This window comes from Mobula birostris, chromosome 9 (genome assembly GCF_030028105.1).
Source record: "Mobula birostris isolate sMobBir1 chromosome 9, sMobBir1.hap1, whole genome shotgun sequence".
Lineage (NCBI taxonomy): Eukaryota > Metazoa > Chordata > Chondrichthyes > Myliobatiformes > Myliobatidae > Mobula > Mobula birostris.
Genome location: NC_092378.1, coordinates 33,198,205 through 33,222,448, shown reverse-complemented (window position 1 = coordinate 33,222,448; position 24,244 = coordinate 33,198,205). Strand labels below are relative to the sequence as shown.

The window sequence follows — 24,244 nt, the reverse complement described above, 5'->3', positions numbered from 1 at the left end:
GATTGCCACTTTACATCTGCCTCAGCTTTACATTTGCAGCAAGGCCTCTCTCTAATTGAGTAGAATTACTAACATTGACTGAAAAGGTAGGTGCAAACAAGTATTTTATTAAATTTCATTTAATATTTATTCTATTTGAACTTGTTTTAACTTATAATTTATATTATACATGTACACTATAATTTACGTTCACAATAGATAAATCTATTTAAAATTTTTTAAATAGCTATCAATATTTAATTGTTATTTTCTGGTCTAAGATGGCGCAGGTGAAGCACAGCGACGACTTACTGGGAGCAAACAAAACTACTAATCACACTTTTTCTCGAAAACAATTACAGCCTGTAACTTCCTCTTCAGAGATGAACTTTTGAACTGCCAGTGGAACTTGGCATTCTTGTGGTGTGAATTGAAGTCTCGAAGGGGCAGGGCGATTGCAGCGTGATGTGTGTGGGCTGAATTGAGGCACAGGGCTTGGGCCCCAGAGCGGGCAATGAGCTATTGTTTGGCCATTGCTAGAGTGGGTTTGAAGGCGATTCAAAGCAGCAGATCTGAGGTGAGGTAAAGTCGAGGTGGCAGGGCCCCTGGCCCAAGAGCAAGGAACAAGCTGATGTTTGACCGATTTAAGCATTCGGCCAAATTGGGAAGATCAGGTATAGGCCAAATCAAGGCTGTTGGTCCCGGGCCTCAAGTCATCTGGAAGTGGCAGAGCCTGGGTCCGACAGTGAGGAATGACCCACAGTTTGGCCGATTTAAGCGCCAGGCCAGATTGAAAAGATCAGGGTGTCATTTGACAGAGGAGAGGGGAGAAGCCGGTGTTCAGCTCGCTGCTCACGAAGTTTATTCATCTCTGTGCTGAACTGAGGCTGTGGCCTTCAACTAACGGGCTCCTGGACCGGCTGTGATTGGCTTAGTGACTGTGAACTCACTGTCGTGAACTACAGTTCTGAAAATTAGTTTCTTACTTTTATTGTTTGTACAATTTGTTTTCATTCCCTGCATTATCAGTGTATGATGGCCTTTTTTAAGTGGGTTCTGTTGGGTTTCTTTGTTTTGTGGCTTCCTGTAAGGAGATTAATCTTAAAATTGTATATAGTATACATACTTTGATAATAAATGTATTTAATGACAGTATATTTAATGTTATGTAAAATGTTGTGGAAGTATATCATGTTATGGGAAAATATACAGTTAGTTGTTCCTTCATTGCTTCATCGTACACCAAATGATCCAGTCTCCCCATGACCACGTGGGCTTCCTCGTGCTTCTCAAGTTTCCTCCCATATTCCAAAAAACACGTACAGGTTACCAGGTTAGTTGGTCATATGGGTGTAATTGAGCTGTGTGGGCCTGTTACTATGTTGTATCTCTAGAATAAAATAAAAAAAAATAAAACTTACCATACTATAGTGAGAAAGGTGGAGGATTTAAATAAACATGACCAGGAACCTTTTTAATAAAACTTCTATCGAAACATAGAAACCCTACAGCACAATACAGGCCCTTCGGCCCACATAGCTGTGCTGAACATGACCTGACCTTAGAACTAGGCTTACCCATAGCCCTCTATTTTTCTAAGCTCCATGTACCTATCCAGGGGTCTCTGAAAAGACCCGATCGTATCCGTCTCCACCACCATCGCCAGAAGCCCATTCCACGCACTCACCACTCTCTGCATAATAAAAACTTAACCCTGACATCTCCTCTGTACCTATTTCCAAACACCTCAAAAATATGCCCTCTCGTGCTAGCCATTTCAGCCCTGGGAAAAAGCCTCCGACTATCCACATGATTAATGCCTCTCATTATCTTGTACACCTCTATCAGGTCACCTCTCATCCTTCGTCGCTCCAAGGAGAAAAGGCTGCGTTCACTCAACCTATTCTCATAAGGCACGCTCCCCAATCCAGGCAACATCCTTGTAAATCTCCTCTGCACCCTTTCTATGGTTTCCACATCCTTCCTGTAGTGAAGCGACCAGAACTGAGCACAGTACTCCAAGTGGGGTCTGACCAGGGTCCTATATAGCTGCACATTACCTCTCGGCTCTTAAACTCAATCGCACAATTGATGAAGGCCAATGCACCATATGCCTTCTTAACCGCAGAGTCAAACTGCATAGCAGCTTTCAGTGTCCTATGGACTCGGACCCCAAGATCCCTCTGATCCTCCACACTGCCAAGAGACTTACCATTGATGCTATATTCTGCCATCATATTTGACCTACCAAAATGAACCACCTCACACTTATCTGGGTTGAACTCCATCTGCCACTTCTCAGCCCGGTTTTGCATCCTATTAATGTCCCACTGCAACCTCTGACAGCCCTCCACACTATCCACAACACCCCCAACCTTTGTATCATTAGCAAATTTACTGACCCATCCTTCCACTTCCTCATCCAGCTCATTTATAAAAATCACAAAGAGTAGGGGTCCCTGAACAGATTCCTGACGCACACCACTAGTCACTGGCCTCCATGCAGAATATGACCCATCTACAACCACTCTTTGCCTTCTGTGGGTAAGCCAGTGCTGGATCCACAAAGCAATGTCCCCTTGGATCCCATGCCTCCTTACTTTCTCAATAAGCCTTGCATGGGGTACCTTATTAAATGCCTTGCTAAATCTATATACACCACATCTATGGCTCTACCTTCATCAATGTGTTTAGTCACATCCTCAACAAATTCAATCAGGCTTGTAAGGCACGACCTGCCTTTGACAAAGCCATGCTGACTATTCCTAATCATATTATACCTCTCCAAATGTTCATAAATCCTGCCTCTCAGAATCTTCTCCATCAACTTACCAACCACTGAAGTAAGACTCACTAGTCTATAATTCCCTGGGCTATCCCTACTCCCTTTCTTGAATAAGGGAACAACATCTGCAATCCTCCAGAACCTCTCCCATCCTCATTGGTGATGTGAAGATCATTGCCAGAGGCTCAGCAATCTCCTCCCTCGCTTCGCACAGTAGCCTGGGTTACATCCTGTCCGGTCCCGGTGACTTATCAAACTTGATCCTTTCCCAAAGCTTCAGTACATTCTTACATACTCAAGCTTTTCAGTCCGCTGCAAGTCATCCCTACAATTGCCAAGATCCTTTTCCGTAGTGAATACTGAAGCAAAGTATTCATCTCTGCCATCTCCTCCGGTTCCATACACATTCTTCCACTGTCACACTTGATTGGTCCTATTCTCTCACGTCTTATCCTCTTGTTCTTCACATACTTGTAGAGTGCCTTGGGGTTTCCCTTAATCCTGTCTGCCAAGGCCTTTTCATGGCCCCTTCTGGCTCTCCTAATTTCATTCTTAAGCTCCTTCCTGCTAGCCTTATAAACTTCTAGATCTCTATCATTACCTAGATTTTTGAACCTTTCGTAAGCTCTTCTTTTCTTTTTGACTAGATTTACAACAGCCTTTGTACGCCACGGTTCCTGTACCCGATCATCCTTTCCCTGTCTGATTGGAACGTATCTACACAGAACCCCAAGTAAATATCCCCTGAACATTTGCCACATTTCTTCCGTACGTTTCCCTGAGAACATCTGTTTCCAATTTATGCTTCCAAGTTTCTGCCTGATAGCCTCGTATTTCCCCTTACTCCAATTAAACGTTTCCCTAACTTGTCTGTTCCTATCCCTCTCCAATGCTATGGTAAAGGAGATAGAATTGTGATCACTATCTCCAAAATGCTCTCCCACTGAGAGACCTGAAACCTGACCAGGTTCATTTCCCAATACCAGATCAAGTACAGCCTCTCCTCTTGTAGGCTTATCTACATATTGTGTTCTATGACCACTTAAACAAAGCTTCTTTTCTGGTCAGATCCTCAGCATTTTGTTGATTAATTTGAAATGTACATTTGCTGATTTCACACAATGCAATGAAAAATTAGACTTTTTACATTTCTTCCCCGGTTTCAGTCAGTCAGCTTCAAAAATCTGTCTGTCCTTACCTTTTGGGTTGTGGAGGGTAATGACTACACAGAGTTGGCTTCACTCTGAGCTAGGAAAGAGATAGTATTATATATTTTTCCCTGTCTCATCATCTGAGCAAAGGCATGCATAGTATAGTTTTGCTTAAAGATGGATAAGACAGGAACATTGGGAAAGAATGTCACTGCCTTATGCTTCTTCTAAAACAAAACTGCGAAGTAGCTTGTTTGCATTATTCTTGATGGTGCTTGGAGGGAATAATGGAAGTTATTTCATTGTTATATTCTGTTTATGACTATATCCAATACTTTACCACTGTCATATTCTCTGATTACATCTTTCTGAACATGAAACTCACAAATTGGAGGTGCAATATAAATTCTTTGTCAACCATTAGAAGTCCAGAGTGAGAAGAATTATTTTACAGCACACTAATAGCTGATTTAGTTTAAAATAGTTTGTTAAGAATGAATAAATGTACAAGTGAAGCTGAAAAACGAAAGCTTCCAACTTTTTGCTGTAGGAATGTATGACATGCATCTGAAAACAACATCGACAGTTTAGTGTCAATATGTACAGAGTTACCAGAAAAGTAAAAAAAAAGGCACTTTCTGAAATGACAAAAGTAAAGTGCAAGTGAAATGTCCTTGTAGAGATGATGGGTCCCTGTTTTATCATGGAGAGAGGACACCATTTTTAATGTACATAGTAACTTTTATTATACTTATTAGTAGGGAGTAGCCTGTCAATGCTACAACGTGATAGTCAATGGCAGTTGGTACTTTATTCCTCCAACTACAAAAAATTTGGTTATGTTTTAAAGAATCCTAGAGTTTTCTCCTAATTCTTGGCCTTGAAAGTGGAGTCCATACACTGAAATGTGTCAAGAATTCCTTCAGCCTTCAATATAATAATTGGATTAACCAATGCTTTCCTACTGTTTAACCAGAAGTGAAGTTCAATACATCTCATTGTCAATCTCTGGTGTATTATATGCAGTAGGTTCTCCATTGGCTGTCTTTCCCATGCCAGCGAGCCTACATTTCACTCATCTTCCCTCATTATTTAGACCCTGAGAATCAGTCTGTTGGCTCGTCTAAAGATTCAAAGAAAATTAATGATTATCAACCCTGAGATTCGTCTTCCCCACAGACAGCCATGAAACAAAGAAAAACCACAGAACCTGCGCAAAGAAAATCATCAACCCTCCTACTCCCCACGCGAGAAAAAAACCGATCTTGCAAACAAGAAAATGAGCGAGCAACACAAAATATAAAACACAAAATTGAAAGAGTCCAGGAATATTCAGTTCAGAGTTTAGCTCAGTGTTCATTTCTGCAGGCCACCCCAATTCAAAATCACCCAAAATAGCAACAAAAAAAGGAACAACCAGAATCCAGAACTTTGAACTTGTCTCAGTACAGGAGATATGATTTAATCACTGCATTATACAGTTCACTCATGGCTTACACTGATTTATATTAAATTCATGGAATTTATTTGTGTTATCTCTAGGGAGGGTATGTTTTGAAACTTCACATGAATAATTGGGAAAAATAATTATAGGTCTGTTTGCATTACTGAGCAACTTAATCTCTTGTTTGATGGCCTTTTATTTTAGTAAAATATTTTTTCTTGCTGGCGTTAGCTCCTGCTGTTACAGGTTCTTGGTTCTTCTTTTCTGATCACCCTTTTTATCTGAGTATACCTCTCCCCTTTCTCCTGCAAAGACTGGGAGGATTTAACTTTCTGTGTAATTTTACTTTGATATATTTGTGGGCTATATCTATTTATTTTGCCTGTTCATTTTAGGAATATATTTCTCCTATATGGTCAGATTTATTCAATTTAAGGTGTTTTGGCAGCCCACTATCATAGTGTTGCTGACCAACTTACTTCATTGCAATTAGCCTAATGTTAATAGACTGCAAGATGGCGCTAGTAAACTAATTGAATTGAATTGACTTTATTACTTACATCCTTCATATACATGAGGAGTAAAAATCTTTACATTACGTCTCCGTCTAAATGTACAATGTGCAATTATAGTAATGTATAATAAATATTATGTTCAACAGGATAGTTATTATAATATAGAAATACAATTGTATCAGCATGAATTAATCAGTCTGATGGCCTGGTGGAAGAAGCTGGCCCAGAGCTTGTTGGTCCTGGTTTTTATGCTGCAGTATCATTTGCTGGATGGTAGCAGCTGGAACAGTTCGTGGTTGGGGTGACTCAGGTCTCCAATGATCTTTTGGGCCCTTTTTACACACCTGTCTTTGTAAATGTCCTGAATAGTGAGAAGTTCACACTTACAGATGGGCTGGGCTGTCCGCACCACTCTCTGCAGAGTCCTGCAATTGAGGGAAGTACAGTTCCCATACCAGGCAGTGATGCAGCCAGTCAGGGTGCTCTCAATTGTGCCCCTGTAGAAAGTTCTTAGAATTTGAGGGCCCAAACCAAACTTCTTCAACCACCTGAAGTGAAAGAGGTGCTGTTGTGCCTTTTTCACCACACAGCCAGTATGTACAGACCATGTGAGATCCTCGGTGATGTTTATGCTGAGGAACTTAAAGCTGTTCATCCTCTCAACCCCAGATTCATTGATGTCAATAGGGGTTAGCCTGTCTCCATTCCTCCTGTAGTCCACAACCATGGCAATGTTCTGCGGGCTACATACAATACTTCTAAATATACCTCTTTTGAATTACATTGACTGCAATCTGCAGCAGGTAAGTATAGCAATGTACTTTTAAATCAACTTAATGATCTACAGATTTCAGTCTTCTGAAGGGCTCATCAGACCAAGCATATACGGTGCCTTTAAGAGGACAAGGGTTCACGGCCATGGCCTGAAGCAAGGCAAGGGGTGGGAGACTTCAAGCCAGGCTGAAACATAGAGGGGATGAGGCACCCTCTACCCAGCATTTTGTTAGCAAGTGTGCAGTCTCTGGAGAACAAAATTGTGGACAAGGTTGCTGTAGCTGAGGGAATGATGTGTTCTATGTCTGAGCGAGATGTGCCTTTCATGCAACATGCCAGATAGAGTAATCAAACCAGAAGGCTTTTTGATTTACAGAATGGTTCGAACTGCTGGTTTGGAAAAGGCAAAATGCTGGAGGTGTGTGTTTTATGATAAGCTCTCGGTGGTGCTCCAATGTGATGGTTTTGTCGAACTCCTGTTCCCCTGACATTGAACACCTATTGATCAAATGCTGTCTATTCTATTTACCTGGGGAGTTCTCCTCCATAATTCTGACCACAGTTTACACACCACCAGTAGCCGACTATAATCAAGCACTTGAAGTACTGCATGATGTTGTCTCCAAACATGAAACAGTCCACCCCAATGCATTTCAAATCACAGTCAAGGACTTCAACCAAGCTTGTTTGAAGAAAACCCTGCCCAAAAACTATCAGCATATAACCTGTAGCACCAGAGGTCCCAAAGTACTAGAATGCTATTATATTAAGATTAGGAATGACTACCATTCCTTGACCGGACCACATTTTGGTAAATCGGATCACTTGGCTGTCCTGTTCCTACCTGTATACAGACAGAGGCTAAAGAGGCTCCAGAGGTTAAGAAAACAAGGTAGTGGTCACAGGAGGCAGAGAGGTGGCTGCGGCATTGCTTTGAGTTGGTGGACTGAACCGTGTTCAAGGACTCACGTGGATCTCAATGAATGCATCATGGTTGTCACAGACTTTATTAAAACAGTTGTAGATTAATGTGTCTCCACAAAATCATTCAGAGTCCTCCCCAACCAGAAGCCCTGGTTGAATCTTGAGATCTGCAATCTGCAGAAGGCCAGATCAGTGTGGTGACCAGGAAAGCTAGAACAGGTTCAGGTACGATCTCCAGAAGGCCATCTCACAGGCAAAGTGGCAGTTCCAGGCTAAGCTTGAATCAATGAAGGATGCTCGACAGTTGTGGTATTTGAATAGGATCACCTCATAAAGTTAAATAAAGGGACATGGCACCCAGGGCTTTGCTTCCAGATGAGCTCAATGCCTTCTATGCTTGCTTTAACCATCAAAACATGGAGGAACCATCACAAACTCCAACAGCCCCTGATGATAGTGTGATTTCAATCTCTGAGATCTTTAACCTCTTGCTTCAAGCAGGCTTCAACTTTAGCGGTGCCCAAGAAGAACGTGGCAGCCTGCCTCAGTGACTATCATCCAATAGCACTTATGTCCACAGTGATGAAGTGCTTTGAGAGGTTGGTGATGAAATGTATCAACTTCTGTTTGAGAAGTGACTTGGATCTACTCCAATTTGCCTACTGGCACAACAGGTCCACAACAGATACCATTTTATTGGCTCTTCACTCAACCATGGAATATCTGGACAGCAAAGATGCAAACATCAGGATGCTCTTTATTGATGACAGCTCAGAATTCATGACTATCATCCCTTCAAAATGAATCAATAGGCTTCAAAACCTTGGCCTCAATATCTCTTTGTGCAACTGGATCCTTGATTTCCTCACATGCAGACCACAGTTAATTCGGATTGGCAACAGCATCTCCTCCACAATCTCCATCAGCACAGGTGCACCACAAGGCTTTGTGCTTATCCCCCTGCTCAGTTTGCTTTACACTGATGACTGTGAGGCTAAGTACAACTCCAATGCCATATTCAAGTTTGCTGATGACACCACTGTTTTTAGCCAATTCAAAGGTGGTGATGAATCAGCATATAGGAGGGAGATAGAAAATCTAGCTGAGTGGTGCCATAACAACAACTTCTTACTCAATGTCAGCAAGACCGATTATTGACTTCAGGAGGAAAGTAGACGTCCATGAGCTAGTCCTTATCAGGAAATCAGGTGGAGAGTGTCAGCAACTTTAAATTCCCCAGTGTTATCATTTCAGAGGACCTGTCTGGGCCCAGCATGTAAGAGCAAATTTGAAGAAAGCACAGCAGCGCCTCTACTTCCTTAGGAATTTGCAAAGATTCAGCATGGCATCAAAAACTTTGACAAACCTCTTTAGATGTGTAGTGGAGAGTATATTGACTGGCTGCATCAGAGCCTGGTATAGAAATGCCAATGTCCTTGAACAGAAAATCCTACAAAATCAGTGAATACGGCCCAATCTATCATGGGTAAAGCCCTCCCCACCATTGAGCACACCTACACGGAGTCTGTTGCAGGAAAGCAGCATCCATCATCAGGGACCTTCACCACCCCGGACATGCTCTCTTCTTGCGCTACTGTCAGGAGCCTCAGGGTGCACGCCAGATGTAGGAAGAGTTAGAACATAGAACATAGAATAGTACAGCACAGTACAGGCCCTTCAGCCCACAACGTTGTGCCAACCCTCAAACCCAGCCTCCCATATAAGCCCCCACCTTAGATTCCTCCATATACCTGTCTAGTAATCTCTTAAACTTCACTAGTGTATCTGCCTCCACCACTGACTCAGGCAGTGCATTCCACGCACCAACCACTCTCTGAGTAAAAAACCTTCCTCTATTATCCCCCTTGAAATTCCCACCCCTTACCTTAAAGCCATGTCCTCTTGTATTGAGCAGTGGTGCCCTGGGGAAGAGGTGCTGGCTATCCACTCTATCTATTCCTCTTATTATCTTGTACACCTCTATCATGTCTCCTCTCATCCTCCTTCTCTACAAAGAATAAAGCCCTAGCTCCCTTAATCTCTGATCATAATGCATACTTTCTAAACCAGGCAGCATCCTGGTAAAGCTCCTCTGTACCCTTTCTAATGCTTCCACATCCTTCCTATAGTGAGGTGACCAGAACTGGACACAGTACTCCAAGTGTGGCCTAACCAGAGTTTTATAGAGCTGCATCATTACATCGCGGCTCTTAAACTCTATCCCTTGACTTATGAAAGCTAACACCGCATAAGTTTTCTTAACTACCCTATCCACCTGTGAGGCAACTTTCAGGGATCTGTGGACATGTACCCCGAGATCCCTCTGCTCCTCCACACTACCAAGTATCCTGCCATTTACTTTGTACTCTGCCTTGGAGTTTGCCCTTCCAAAGTGTACTACCTCACACTGCTCCGGGTTGAACTCCATCTGCCACTTCTCAGCCCACTTCTGCATCCTATCAATGCCTCTCTGCAATCTTTGACAATCCTCTACACTATCTACAACACCACCAACCTTTGTGTCATCTGCAAACTTACCAACCCACCCTTCTACCCCCACATCCAGGTCGTTAATAAAAATCAACGAGGGGTAGTTATTACCCTTCAATCATCCAGCTCTTGAACCAAAGGGGATAACTTCACTCAACTTCTCTTGCTCTATCACTGAAATGTTCCCACAATCTCTGAAGTGTTTTCACAACCTATGGACTCACTTTCAAGGACTCTTCATCTCATGTTCTCGATATTTATTGCTTACTCTTTTATTATTATTAGGCGGGAGGAGGAGATGGTGGCGCGACGCAGTGCGCGCAGCTCTCCAGTGAAATGATATTGTATTTGTAAGTAGGATGCTGTGCACAATTCTGATTTGATGGAGGCAGACGTGAGAAGTAGAGGAACATCTGGAGAAAACTTCTGAAATGCCCGGTTCGCTGCCGCTGCTACTGTGCGATCGAGAATCTCCGGAGGGAAGGCCCCAGGATCCCCGGCTTTGCCTGCTGCTGGCAACCGAGGCTGGGGTCGAAGCGTTCGGTAGAGATGGTGCTCGGTACTCGGTGTCGGAGGGCTGATCGGAGGCTCGAAGTTTTCGGACGACTCAGAGTCGGACTGTGGTCGGGCATGACAGGGAGAGTTTTCTTCCTTCTCCCATCTGCGTGAGATGTGGGACTTTCGAGAGACTTTGAACTTTTTTACTGTGACCATGGACTGTTCTTCATCAAGTTACGGTATTGCTGCACTGTTGTAACTATATGTTATAATTATGTGGTTTTTGTTAGTTTTTCAGTCTTGGTCTGTCCTGTGTTTCTGTGATATCACACGGAGGAATATTGTATCATTTCTTAATGCATGCATTACTAAATGATAATAAAAGAGGACTGTGCGTCCTCATAATCATAATCATAATTATTATTTCTTTTTGTATTTGCACATTTGTAGTACCTAGTGCACTGACTGAACGCTCGTGTTGGTGCGGTCTTTCATTGATTCTGTTATGGTTATTATTATGAATTTATTGAGTATTCCCCCAAGAAAATGAACCTCAGGGTTGTATATGGTGACATATTGATAATAAATTTATTTTGAACTTTGATTTATTCTCAGCACGTGGAGAGCATATCTGTATTTTTTTCTCATCATTGAGGAGCTTAAGCTAAACTGGATACAAATGGAAGGTTCCTTTTCCTGAAGAACCTGATTCTTTATTTTACAAGAATCCAATAATTTTCATGGATATATTCTGGTGACCATTCGCAAATTTCAGAGCTTTACAATTTATCCCAGTGCATCTGGGCTCAAGTCTGTTTGTAACTGATTGGTTTCAGCATTTTTTTCTTCCCTCACTTCTTTGAGCTGAAGTTATATACAGGGCTGTTCTCTAAGCTACATTTGTCTCCTAGGCTTTTTGTACTCGCATAATCACTGGCTACTACCTGCTTAAGGTGATGGTAATTTCTGTTCTCTGCATATTACCTGGGTCAATGACAAATATTGCTTGATTAGTGTTTGTTAGTAAGCAAACTTTCCTGTTCCCACATAACCTGTCCATTGAGTGAAATTCCTCTATGGTTTCTCACACCAATCCAAACTAAAATCTGCCAAGGAGACCTCTGTGGCTCTTGACATACTCGTGGGCCCAATCATCTTATTATCTTTAAGCAAGTTATACAAGTGCAAGCTGTTATCACACAACTCCTGCCTGCAGGGGGCAGTAATTCATGTTTTTAATACTGTGTCATATGATGCCGCATCTGCATGTCACCACTCAAACACATGAATCCAATATATGTCTACGTACTCTGAGTGATGGAAATTAATCCAAAAACAATCTTACCCTTTCTTAGCAATCCTATTTATCACTATGATCTGTTTTAAATTTAATCTTATGAATAAAAGATGCTTCTTGTGGAGTGTGCTTTATTTTTATTCCATGACCTGGATTACTTGAAATTTGCTGCTTGATTTTTCTCCTGCTGTGTATTTCCTCACTCATGGCTGGACATGTTTCTGGTTCTGATTGTCTCTCAATAATTATGCAATCAACAGGTCAAGCAATGTCTGTGCTGTGACCCTTTACCAGGACCTTTATGCCTCTCCATAGATGCTGCCAGACCTGCTGATTTCCTCCAAAACTTTGTGTGTGTTGCTTTGGATTTCCAGCATCTGCAGAAACCCTTGTGTTTCTAATATCATTCACTTGTTAGCTATCAGGACCACGAAAGCTATTTCTCAGGCTTGCGTTAGTCTGGAGAAAATACAGACTTACTAATTCTGCAGCTGGAATTAACAGAGCTGTGAAGAATTACTTATGAATGGGCATTAATGCTGATGATTTTATTCATGAAACCTAATTTCTAAAATTAACTTTGTCCTTTTATTCCAGGCTGTGTATAATCTGGCAGATGTGGCGTGCAAGTGCCATGGTGTTTCCGGCTCCTGCAGCTTAAAGACATGTTGGCTTCAGTTAGCTGACTTCCGGAAGGTGGGTGATCTGCTGAAGGAAAAGTACGACAGTGCAGCTGCCATGAAAATCAACCGCAAAGGGAGGCTGGAACTGGTAAACAGTCGCTTCAATCCCCCCACTGCAGATGATCTTGTTTACCTTGACCAAAGCCCTGACTATTGTGTGAAGAATGAGACCACGGGCTCACTAGGCACTACAGGCCGCCTTTGTAACAAGACTTCAGAGGGAATGGATGGCTGTGAGCTAATGTGTTGTGGACGGGGCTATGACCAGTTCAAGACTATGCAAGTCGAAAGGTGCTATTGTAAATTCCATTGGTGCTGTTATGTCAAATGCAAAAAGTGCACCCAAATAGTTGATCAATTTGTTTGCAAATAATTTAACTAAAAAAAGCCTTCTGATATAATGAGTGCCCGGGAAGTCTACACTTATCCAAAGCACTACTGCTAATATGGTGAATGTATGCATCCTCAGACTTCAGAAGAGAAACAGAATCACTTACCAGATAAAATGAACAACTTTATAATCACTTAATATATATTATATATATATAAAAAATTAACTGGATCTAGTTACTGCACTCTGCCTTTGGCCTCTCGGGCTCTCCTTGTACAATGTATATGAGTGTAGCATTAATGACCAAGTCTTGTCTGCTGACTATTTATTGAAGATGAGGTCACAAAATTTTGCATTCTGACCTAATTTAATTCAGTTTTCAAAGCCAGCTTCTGTCTTCTCCTCTCATCAGCAATTTTACCAGCTATTTCAGTACAGTGCCACATCTGTTGTAAATAAGCCAACAACCTTAACACCAATAGCGGGGACTGTTCACAAACAAGGAACCCTGCAAGTGAACCTAAAGAGAGAGGAAAGAGACCCTGTGAGGTGTGGGTATCAGTTTACCTTAATTCATTTTAAGTTACCTAATAATTTTCTCTTTCAAATAGCTGTAAGTGTATTTTGTGTTTTGCGACCTAATAACCTGCACTGTTGTTCTGCAAAATTTATTATCCATCTTGGCAAGGTACTTTTAACTTACATTCTGCACAAATGTGTATATATGCTTGTACTTAAAATATGTGCCAGAATGAAAATAGGCATGCAACTACATTTATACTGCAACTTTGATTTGTGCAAAGATACATATTTTAAGATTAAATATCTTTCGGTTGCATAGGATGTTATAAATATTATTTCTCTCTAATAATAGTTAAAATTTAAAAGTGGAAACACAGATTTAAAATAAAATGTAGGGATTGGGAATGTGAATACTACATCTGTGGGAATGAAACCAAATGAAAAATCGTATTCAATAAAAAAAAGTTCTTAGAAAGCTAAAACTCAAAATAATGAGTGTCCTAAAACAACAGAACCATCTTTTCATTTGTGTTTATCTGCTGACTTTGAATGAGACTTAAATTTATTAATTTTTATAAGTTTTCCTGAACTGATATGGATGTAAATTCTGAGAGTATCAACAAGAACCTGTTCATACCAAATTCATAGAACCATAGAGCAGGAGTAAGTCATCTTTGAACCTGTTCTATCATTCAGTGCTATTACCCTAATGTCATTTTACTGCTTGCTCTTCATACCCCCAAATGTTTTTGTGCCCTTCTTTTCTCCTTCTTAAATATATTAAGCAACTTTGCCTTCTATGGTAGAGAATTCCACAGGTTCACCATTCCTTGAATTTCTCTTTATATCAACCCTAACTGTTACACTTCAGTCCTGAGACTTGCATCCCACTTGACAGGAAAACATCCTGCATCTAGTTATTCGACCCAATCTCTCCTCTTAAAACAGTCCAAACCTCCCAAGGATCAATCTGATAAGCTTTTCTCAATAGCATATGTACCCTTTCTTACTGTGGGAGATCAAAATGGCACACAATACTGCAAGTATGCTCATTAAGGTCCTGTATAGTTGTAGTAAGGCAACTTTGCTTCTGTATGCAACACCTTTGTCTTTTCTGCTTGCTTTACCCGCACGTTAGCATTTAGTGACCAACCTGCATGGACACCTTTGTACATCAGCATATCTGAGTCTCACTATTTAACTAGTGCTCTGCTATTTTTCCTACCAAAGTTTGAGCCTCGAGTTTAAATCCCATCCAGTTTAATGTCATTGGCAAACTTAGAAACATTACATATTACAAATAATTCACTGTGTACTGCAGATAGCTGGGGTCCCAGTGGTAACGCACTGCCACCCTGAGAAAGAACCATTTAATTCTTGCTCTCTGTTTCTTGAGTGTCAAGTAACATTTTATGTAGAAGTTTATCAATGGCCTTCTAAAATTCCAAATACACCACATTGTCTGGTTTTCCCTTATCCTACAGCTCAAAAACTCCAGTAAGTTTGTCAATCACAATTTCCTTTTCATAAATCAGTGATCTAATCCCATTGATACTTTGCAAGAGTCAGTTATGATATCTCTTATAATTGCCTTTTGCATTTTTTCTCACTGATGTTAGGCCAGCCTCGAATTTGCAGGAACTATTTCTCAATATATTGAATTACGAAAGATGATAACCAATATATCCATTGTTTCTCTGGCTATTTCTTTTAAGTACTCCGGATTGCAGCTGTGCATTTATGGGCTTAACTTCCAGCACCTACCTCCACCCCTTATTATTAACTCTCTTCACTTTTCCTGATATAGTGGATGGAATATTTGTGACATCTGGCAATCACACACACCTATGTGTTACTGCACTATCTGCAAGAAGTTTGAAATTGGTTGAAAGAACGAAAGAACTGTTCAGCATTTGTGGAAGTTGATTGAAGAAGTCTTTTTGCAATTTAATTGTTTACATTTTATTGGAATGATTAGATTTTGCTATTTAATAATTTTTTTTAACCTCACATATCTGCATTTCATTTCAATGCAAAAAAACAAACAAGCCATTCACTTACGTCACTGTCTGGATCGAAGATAAAAATTGTTAATAATGCTTTTTAAATAACACAGGTGTGGTAGCTTTAAATTATTTAACATAAAGTCTAATTAGATAACAACACTCTTCACTGCAAAGTTTTTTAAAAATGGCGTTCTTACCTCAAACAACTTTAATAAAGACTTTTGGAGAATTCTTTATATTCTTGGTTATTTTGGTTAATATTTGACTGTTTGGCATTGTTAGAATATTGAATATGTCATGTTAATTTGTTGCTTTGTTCCTACTCTTCATTGTTCCACCCACTAAAATAAACTTTTTCATTTTTTTCATCGTAACAAAAAAGTTTGCATCCTCCAGCTTTTAAAATACAAAACATGCATTTTGTTGATACAATAATTAAATAGTTAGACACATTACCTATCATGATTCTGAACAGACTGGGCAACCCAGGAGTATTGAATTTACTTGTTTTGTTTTTAAAACTTGGTTTTGAATCCAACTAAAACTAATGGAAAAGTAAATCTATGACTTACTTAGAAATATTATGTCAATTTATTATTTTTAATGGAATAAAAATGTCAACAATTTATAACCAATTAGAATATCGTTCTTGAGAAGCCATACCATTATGTAACCATTAGGGACATAAGAATGTTATGAAACATCAAAACTGATGTTCTCTTAAACTTTGGGTTGTAATACATTGCAGCAACTAAACCACGTGCTGCAAGGCCAAACCAATTTAGGTTTGCACTGTTTGAATTAGTAATTATTGATGGATTTGCAATCTCTTTATACTTGGTTTAGAGACAACAAAGTAGACTGCAGTAAGAGAAAGCTGAGAGAACAATAATGGCGAGTCAAGGGATGGGCCAGTTTAGATTGCTGCTCCACAACTCGGCTCTGCGCTGATCTATGGGACTTTGGTTCAGAATGCTATTTGTTTGCGGTTATTGTATCCATGATGTGTTTTTTTCTCTGCACTTTGGGTATTCTACATTCTTTTTTAATGGGGTCTTTTTTCTTAATGGGTTTTTTTATGGGCTTGATGCCCATCTTTTTCTCTGCACATTTAGTGTTTGACGGTCTTTTTTTAACATATGAGTTCTCTTAGGTTTCTTTGTGTCGTGGCTGCCTGTTAGGAGACGAATCTCAAGGTTGTATAAGGTATACATACTTCGATATAAAAGTACTTTGAACTTTGAATGGGGTCAGTGAGGAAACAGCAGTGGCAGTTCATAATTGATAATGAACAGCAACGGGTAACATTTCCTAAATAGAGGGCATATTAGTAGTCCGTATGTTTTTCTAATGTTGGCTTGTACAGTCTTACTTTGTTCTTACACCCTGAAACATTTAGCAAGAGCAACTCAAATAGTATGACACAAAAATTAAAGTTCAAAGGTTCAAAGTAAATTTATTATCAAAGTACATCTACATCGCCATATAGGACCCTGAGATACATTTTCTTGCAGACATACTCAATAAATGTATAGAATGATAACCACACCAACTGGGCATTAAACCAGTGTACAAAAGATAAACTGTGCAAATACAAAAAAAAGAAAGAAATAATAATAAATAAATAAGCAATAAATATCAAGAACATGAGATGAGTGTTTGAAAGTGAATCCATTGGTTGTGGGAACATTTTAATAAGGGGGCAAAAGAGGTTGAGTGAAGTTATTTCCATTGATTCAAGGGCCTGATGGTTGAGGGGTAATAACTGTTCCTGAATCTGGTGGCAAGAGTCCAGAGGCCCCTGAACCTTCCTCCTGATGGCAGCAGTGAGAAGAGGGCATGTCCTGTATGGTGGGGCGTCCATAATGATGGATGCTGCTTTCCTGCGACAGCGTTTCATGTAGACGTGCTCAGTGGTGGGGAAGGCTTTACCTGTGCTGGACTAGGCTGTATCCACTACCTTTTGGGATTTACTGTTCAAGGGCATTAGTGTTTCCATACCATGCTAGGATGCAGCCAGTCAATATTGTATACTTTCCATTCCACATCAAGTCAAGTCACTTTTTATTGTCATTTCGACCATAAACTGCTGGTACAGTGCACAGTAAAAATGAAACAATGTGCTACATGAAACAACACAAAACTACACTAGAATAGTGAGACAACACAAGGCTACACTAGACTACGTAAAACAACACAAAAACTACACTAGACTACAGACCTACACAGGACTACATAAAGTGAACAAAACAGAGCAGGGCAGTACAATAAATAATAAACAAGACAATAGGCACAGTGGAGGACAAATTACAATATAATAATAAATGATGTAGATGTCAGTCTAGACTCTGGGGGAAGGAGTCTGATGGCTTGGGGGAAGAAACTGTTGCATAGTCTGGTCGTGAGAGCCATAATACTTTAGTACCTTTTGCCAGATGGCAGGACGGAGAAGAGGTGTTTGTCAAAGTTTTTGCTTTCTGCAAACTCTTGAAGTAGAGCACTGCAATACTTTATTCATAATTGCACTTACATACTGAGCCCAGGACAGGTCTTCTGAAATAATTTAAAGTTGCTGACCCTCTCCACCTCTGATCTCCCAAAGAGTACTGGCTCATGGACCTTTGGTTTCATTTTTCCGAAGTCAATAATCCTTGGTCTTGCTGATATTGAGTAAGAGGTTGTTGTTGTGGCGCCACTCAGCCAGATTTCCAATCTCCCTCCTATATGCAGATTCATCACCATTTTTAAATCAGCCTATAACACTGGTGTCATCAGCAAACTTGAATATGGCTGTGCTTTGCCACACAGTCATAAGTGTAAAGTGAGTAGAGCAGAGGGCTAAGCACACAGCCTTGTGGTGCACCTGTGCTGATGGAGATTGTGGAATAGATGTTGCCAATCTGAACTGATTGGTGTCTGCAAGTGAGAAAATAGACTATCCAATTGCACAAGGAGGTATTGAGGCTCAGGTCTAGGAGTTTATTGATTAGTTTTGAGGGGATGATGGTGTTGAATGCTGAGCTGTAGTTGATAATGAGCATCCTGATGTATGGATCTTTGCTGTTCAGATGTTCCTGGGTTGAGTGAAGATCCAAAAAGATGGCATCTGCTGTGACCCTGCTACTTTGTCAGGCAAATTGGAATGGATCTAAGTTACTTCTCAGGCAGGAGTTAATATTTCATCACCAACATCTCAAAGCACCTCATCACTTTGGATACTGGGTGATAGTCATTGAGGCAGGTTACCACATTCTTCTTGGGCACCAGTATAATTGAAGCCTGCTTGAAGCAAGTGGGCATCTCAGACTGCCAAAGTGAGACGTTGAAGATCTCAGTGAACACTCCAGCCACTTGATCAGCACAGGTCCTTAGTATTTGGCCAGGTACCCTGACTGGGCTAAATGCTTTTTATAGATTCACCCTCCTGAAAGCTGCTCGCAAGTTGGCCTCAGAGACTGAAATCATAGGATCATAAAGTAATAAAATCACTTAATGTTCTGAAAAAACAGAGAGAATTGAGTTCAAGCTTGTAACCTAAGGGATTGATTAGTAAAAAGATTGTAATTGTTTAATATTCAGTTAATGAGGGTGGACTTACCTGATTTGTGTCTAGGGAGAACTTTTATTGGCATGTGGAGCAAAACCTTTTGTTAGATACAGCTTTGCAGTGGTATTTACAATTTTGTCCAGTTGGCATTTTGGCATGAGGCATCTTGGATTCCAGTAGTTTAATCTGGATCAGTAACCTTCCAATCAGAAGGCCCTGCCCCAGTCTCCAAACCATCCCCTGACAATCAGAAAAGCCCCACTCCCGGTTTGCCAGCTAGAAGGCTGCATTGGTTTTTATTATGAGTTTTAACACTCTTGGTAATCTAAAAATTTTTTTAAAATTAAGTGAATAGTTAACAAAATTACAAATTACAAATTGTTGAAGCATTTTCAAACAAATGCCAATTACACCTTAAAACTAATGTAATTTTCTAATAGCAGAAACTTCCCTTTTTTCCTCTAAACCTATTTCTTTATAATCCCCATTGAAATCAATGTGTTCCCATATTCACGATGCATCTCCCTAGCGTAATATAGAAGCATCTCAGCAGGCCAGGTTTCCATGATTGGAGTCCAGTTCATTTACGAAAGGATAGGCTTGGCCTTCTCAGTTAAGCATTTGATATATACATTGAAGTCCAGTGCTTACTGCTATTTACAGGTTAAACACTGTAGGTTCTCTTTGTCACTGCTTGAGTCAGCTGGTGAGTTCCAGTGCAATAAAAATAAATGATGTTTGGAAATTTATTGAATGACTGTTATATGGCTTTTGCAAAATTATTTGTGAGAGACATGTCTGTAGAATTAATATACTATCATTTCCAAATATTTAATTTCTTACCATATAATAAACATTTTATTTATTACTAACAAGTTGAACAGTGATCTGTTTATTTATTAGGTAGATTAGTATAAATTGATAGAAAATAGTGCAATCACACCTTATTCATTTTTGCATTGCTAAAATAAAGTATATAACTCTGGTCACCATATAACAAGTTAGATACAATAGTACTTAAGGAGATTTTGGGGAAGATTGACAAGGATGATGCCCAGTCCAGCAAAATGTAATTATGAAGAAGATTGGTTAGGCTGGGTTGTTTTCTGGAGTAGAGGACGTTGAAGGATACTTTGAGAAGTATAAATGTATATGAAACTTATGTATGGGAGGCACAGTGATACAGCGAATAGAGTTGCCTCACAATTCCATGACCTGGGTTCAGATCTGACCTCGGTGATACCCATGGAGAATTTGCATGTTTGCCTTTTAACAGCATGGGCTTTTTCAGTGCGATCCATTTCCTTCCCACACCAAGGACATGTGCGCTAGACACTGTAAATTATGTGTGGTGTGGGTAAATAGAAGATTTTGGGGAAATTTGATGGGAATATGGAAAAAACGAGATAGGTGTATGGTTGGTGTGTAATGGGTGCTTGATGGCTAGTACGAACTTGGTGAGATAAGGGGCTGGCTTTTGTGCTGTTCAACTCCATACCCCGGTTTTTTTGGTTTCAACATTCAGATATCTTTTTCTTTCCAATTGAATTAGTTGTCTACATAAGCATGCATGAAAACTGTACTTACACATTTTTGAAATTCAGTTCTATGGAGCTCAGAATAAATATGCTACTATACTGCATGTTTAGCATGTGTTATACCAATGGTATAAGATAACGTATCTGTGTAACTACCAGTTTTAACACGTTACACATGTTCCTTCACTGTTGCTGTTAAGCATTTGATTAGCTGTTGCTAGTTTTCTACTCTTTGAATAAGTGACTTCCTAACAGCTAGTTGTTAAATTCTACAGCATTGATTTCACTCAGAATGACATCTATCTGCATAATTTAGCAGAAGCTTCAGTGTAAACTAATCCCCCAAAATCTGTCTCCACAAACAAACTCCCCCTCTGCAGCTTTTTCAACTACTTCTCAGTAAAATGTATGAAGTGAATCTAGTAACAATTTGGTAAGTGCATTTCTCTGCCATGGTGTATTGAAGTCAACCTCCTTATCATCATCCCACCCCCCAGTAAATAACATAAAAACAGGTAATCTGATAACTGGAATAAGCCCCTAAAATATAGGAACAGAAGTAAGCCATTTATCTCATCAAGTCTGCTCCGTTTAATCATGGTGGATATTTTTATTCATTACCTTTCTCTGGCCTTCTCCCCTTACTTATAAATAACTTATCAATTTATGCCCTAAATAAACACAACAGCTTGGCCTCCACAGCCCTCTATGGTAACGGATTCCACAAATTCAGCGCTCTCTGAAGAAATTCCTCTTAATTTTAGTTCTATAAAGGGACGCCCGTTAATTCTCAGTCTGTCCCTCAGAACCTAGACTCTTCTACTGACATCCGCTCCACTCTCCACTAGGCCTTTCAGTATTCTGTAGGTTTCAGTGAAGTCCACCCCATCTCCTTATCCTTCTGAACTGAACTCCATTGAATACCTGCCCAGAGATATCAAATGAAAGAGAGGGTGGTAGTGCTGACCAACGATGTGAAATCCCATTAATATTTAGTTAAGCAACACACATAAAAGTTGCTGGTGAACGCAGCAGGCCAGGCAGCATCTCTAGGAAGAGGTGCAGTCGACGTTTCAGGCCGAGACCCTTCGTCAGGACTAACTGAAGGAAGAGTGAGTAAGGGATTTGAAAGTTGGAGGGGGAGGGGGAGATCCAAAATGATAGGAGAAGACAGGAGGGGGAGGGATAGAGCCAAGAGCTGGGCAGGTGATAGGCAAAAGGGATACGAGAGGATCATGGGACAGGAGGTCCGGGAAGAAAGACAAGGTGGGGGGGGGACCCAGAGGATGGGCAAGGGGTATATTCAGAGGGACAGAGGGAGAAAAAGGAGAGTGAGAGAAAGAATGTGTGTATAAAAATAAGTAACAGATGGAGTACGAGGGGGAGGTGGGGCATTAGCGGAAGTTAGAGAAGTTGATGTTCATGCCATCAGGTTGGAGGCTACCCAGACAGAATATAAGGTGTTGTTCCTCCAATCTGAGTGTGGCTTCATCTTTACAGTAGAGGAGGCCGTGGATAGACATATCAGAATGGGAATGGGATGTGGAATTAAAATGTGTGGCCACTGAGAGATCCTGCTTTCTCTGGCGGACAGAGCATAGATGTTCAGCAAAGCGGTCTCCCAGTCTGCGTCGGGTCTCGCCAATATATAAAAGGCCACATTGGGAGCACCGGACGCAGTATATCACCCCAGTCGACTCACAGGTGAAGTGTTGCCCCACCTGGAAGGACTGTTTGGGGCCCTGAATGGTGGTAAGGGAGGAAGTGTAAGGGCATGTGTAGCACTTGTTCCGCTTACATGGATAAGTGCCAGGAGGGAGATCAGTGGGGAGGGATGGGGGGGAACGAATGGACAAGGGAGTTGCATAGGGAGCGATCCCTGCGGAATGCAGAGAGAGGGGGGGAGGGAAAGATGTGCTTAGTGGTGGGATCCCATTGGAGGTGGCGGAAGTTACGGAGAATAATATGTTGGACCCGGAGGCTGGTGGGGTGGTAGGTGAGGACCAGGGGAACCCTATTCCTAGTGGGGTGGCGGGAGGATGGAGTGAGAGCAGATGTACGTGAAATGGGAGAGATGCGTTTAAGAGCAGAGTTGATAGTGGAGGAAGGGAAGCCCCTTTCTTTAAAAAAGGAAGACATCTCCCTCGTCCTAGAATGAAAAGCCTCATCCTGAGAGCAGATGCGGCGGAGACGGAGGAATTGCGAGAAGGGGATGGCGTTTTTGCAAGAGACAGGGTGAGAAGAGGAATAGTCCAGATAGCTGTGAGAGTCAGTAGGCTTATAGTAGACATCAGTGGATAAGCTGTCTCCAGAGACAGAGACAGAAAGATCTAGAAAGGGGAGGGAGGTGTCGGAAATGGACCAGGTAAACTTGAGGGCAGGGTGAAGGTTGGAGGCAAAGTTAATAAAGTCAACGAGGTCTGCATGCGTGCAGGAAGCAGCGCCAATGCAGTCATCGATGTAGCGAAGGAAAAGTGGGGGACAGATACCAGAATAGGCACGGAACATAGATTGTTCCACAAAGCCAACAAAAAGGCAGGCATAGCTAGGACCCATACGGGTGCCCACAGCTACACCTTTAGTTTGGAGGAAGTGGGAGGAGCCAAAGGAGAAATTATTAAGGACTAATTCCGCTAGACGGAGTAGAGTGGTGGTAGAGGGGAACTGATTAGGTTTGGAATCCAAAAAGAAGTGTAGAGCTTTGAGACCTTCCTGATGGGGGATGAAAGTATATAGGGACTGGACATCCATGGTGAAAATAAAGTGGTGGGGGCCAGGGAACTTAAAATCATCGAAAAGTTTAAGAGCGTGAGAAGTGTCACGAACATAGGTCGGAAGGGATTGAACAAGGGGGGATAAAACCGTGTCGAGGTATGCAGAAACGAGTTCGGTGGGGCAGGAGCAAGCTGAGACAATAGGTCGGCCAGGACAGGCAGGTTTGTGGATCTTGGGTAGGAGGTGGAAACGGGAAGTGCGAGGTGTGGGAACTATAAGGTTGGTAGCAGTGGATGGGAGATCCCCTGAGCGGATAAAGTCGGTGATGGTGTGGGAGACAATGGCCTGGTGCTCCTTAGTGGGGTCACAATCGAGGGGTAAATAAGAGGAGGTATCCGCGAGTTGTCGCTGTGCCTCGGCAAGGTAGAGGTCAGTACGCCAGACTACAACAGCACCCCCCTTATCGGCGGGTTTAATAATAAGGTTAGGATTAGTGCGGAGGGAGTGGAGAGCAGAGCGTTCCGAAGGAGTGAGGTTGGAATGGGGACAAGGTGCGGTGAAGTCGAGACGGTTGATGTCCCGTCGGCAGTTAGCAATAAAGAGATCCAGAGCAGGCAACGGGATCCCACCACTAAGCACATCTTTCCCTCCCCACCCTCTCTGCTTTCCACAGGGATCGCTCCCTACGCAACTCCCTTGTCCATTCATCCCCCCCATCCCTCCCCACTGATCTCCCTCCTGGCACTTATCCATGTAAGCGGAACAAGTGTTACACATGCCCTTACACTTCCTCCCTTACCACAATTCAAGGCCCCAAACAGTCCTTCCAGGTGAGGCAACACTTCACCTGTGAGTCGGCTGGGGTGATATACTGCGTCCGGTGCTCCCGATGTGGCCTTTTATATATTGGCGAGACCCGACGCAGACTGGGAGACCGCTTTGCTGAACATCTACGCTCTGTCCGCCAGAGAAAGCAGGATCTCCCAGTGGCCACACATTTTAGTTCCATATCCCATTCCCATTCTGACATGTCTATCCACGGCCT

At 41.5% G+C, this 24,244-nt stretch overlaps 1 protein-coding gene across 4 annotated transcripts in view; it reads left to right on the top strand.

Annotated features, from left to right (window-relative positions):
• The window catches only part of wnt5b (wingless-type MMTV integration site family, member 5b), a 130,742-nt gene extending 111,044 nt beyond the window's left edge, over window positions 1-19,698 (top strand). For all 4 annotated transcript variants that reach the window (XM_072267760.1, XM_072267759.1, XM_072267758.1 and 1 more), the window contains exon 5: window positions 12,455-19,698. In XM_072267760.1, coding sequence (XP_072123861.1) covers window positions 12,455-12,913 — 459 coding nt within the window. In that variant the 3' untranslated portion in view covers window positions 12,914-19,698. The remainder of the gene's footprint in view (window positions 1-12,454) is intronic.
• Window positions 19,699-24,244: the final 4,546 nt, after the last annotated feature.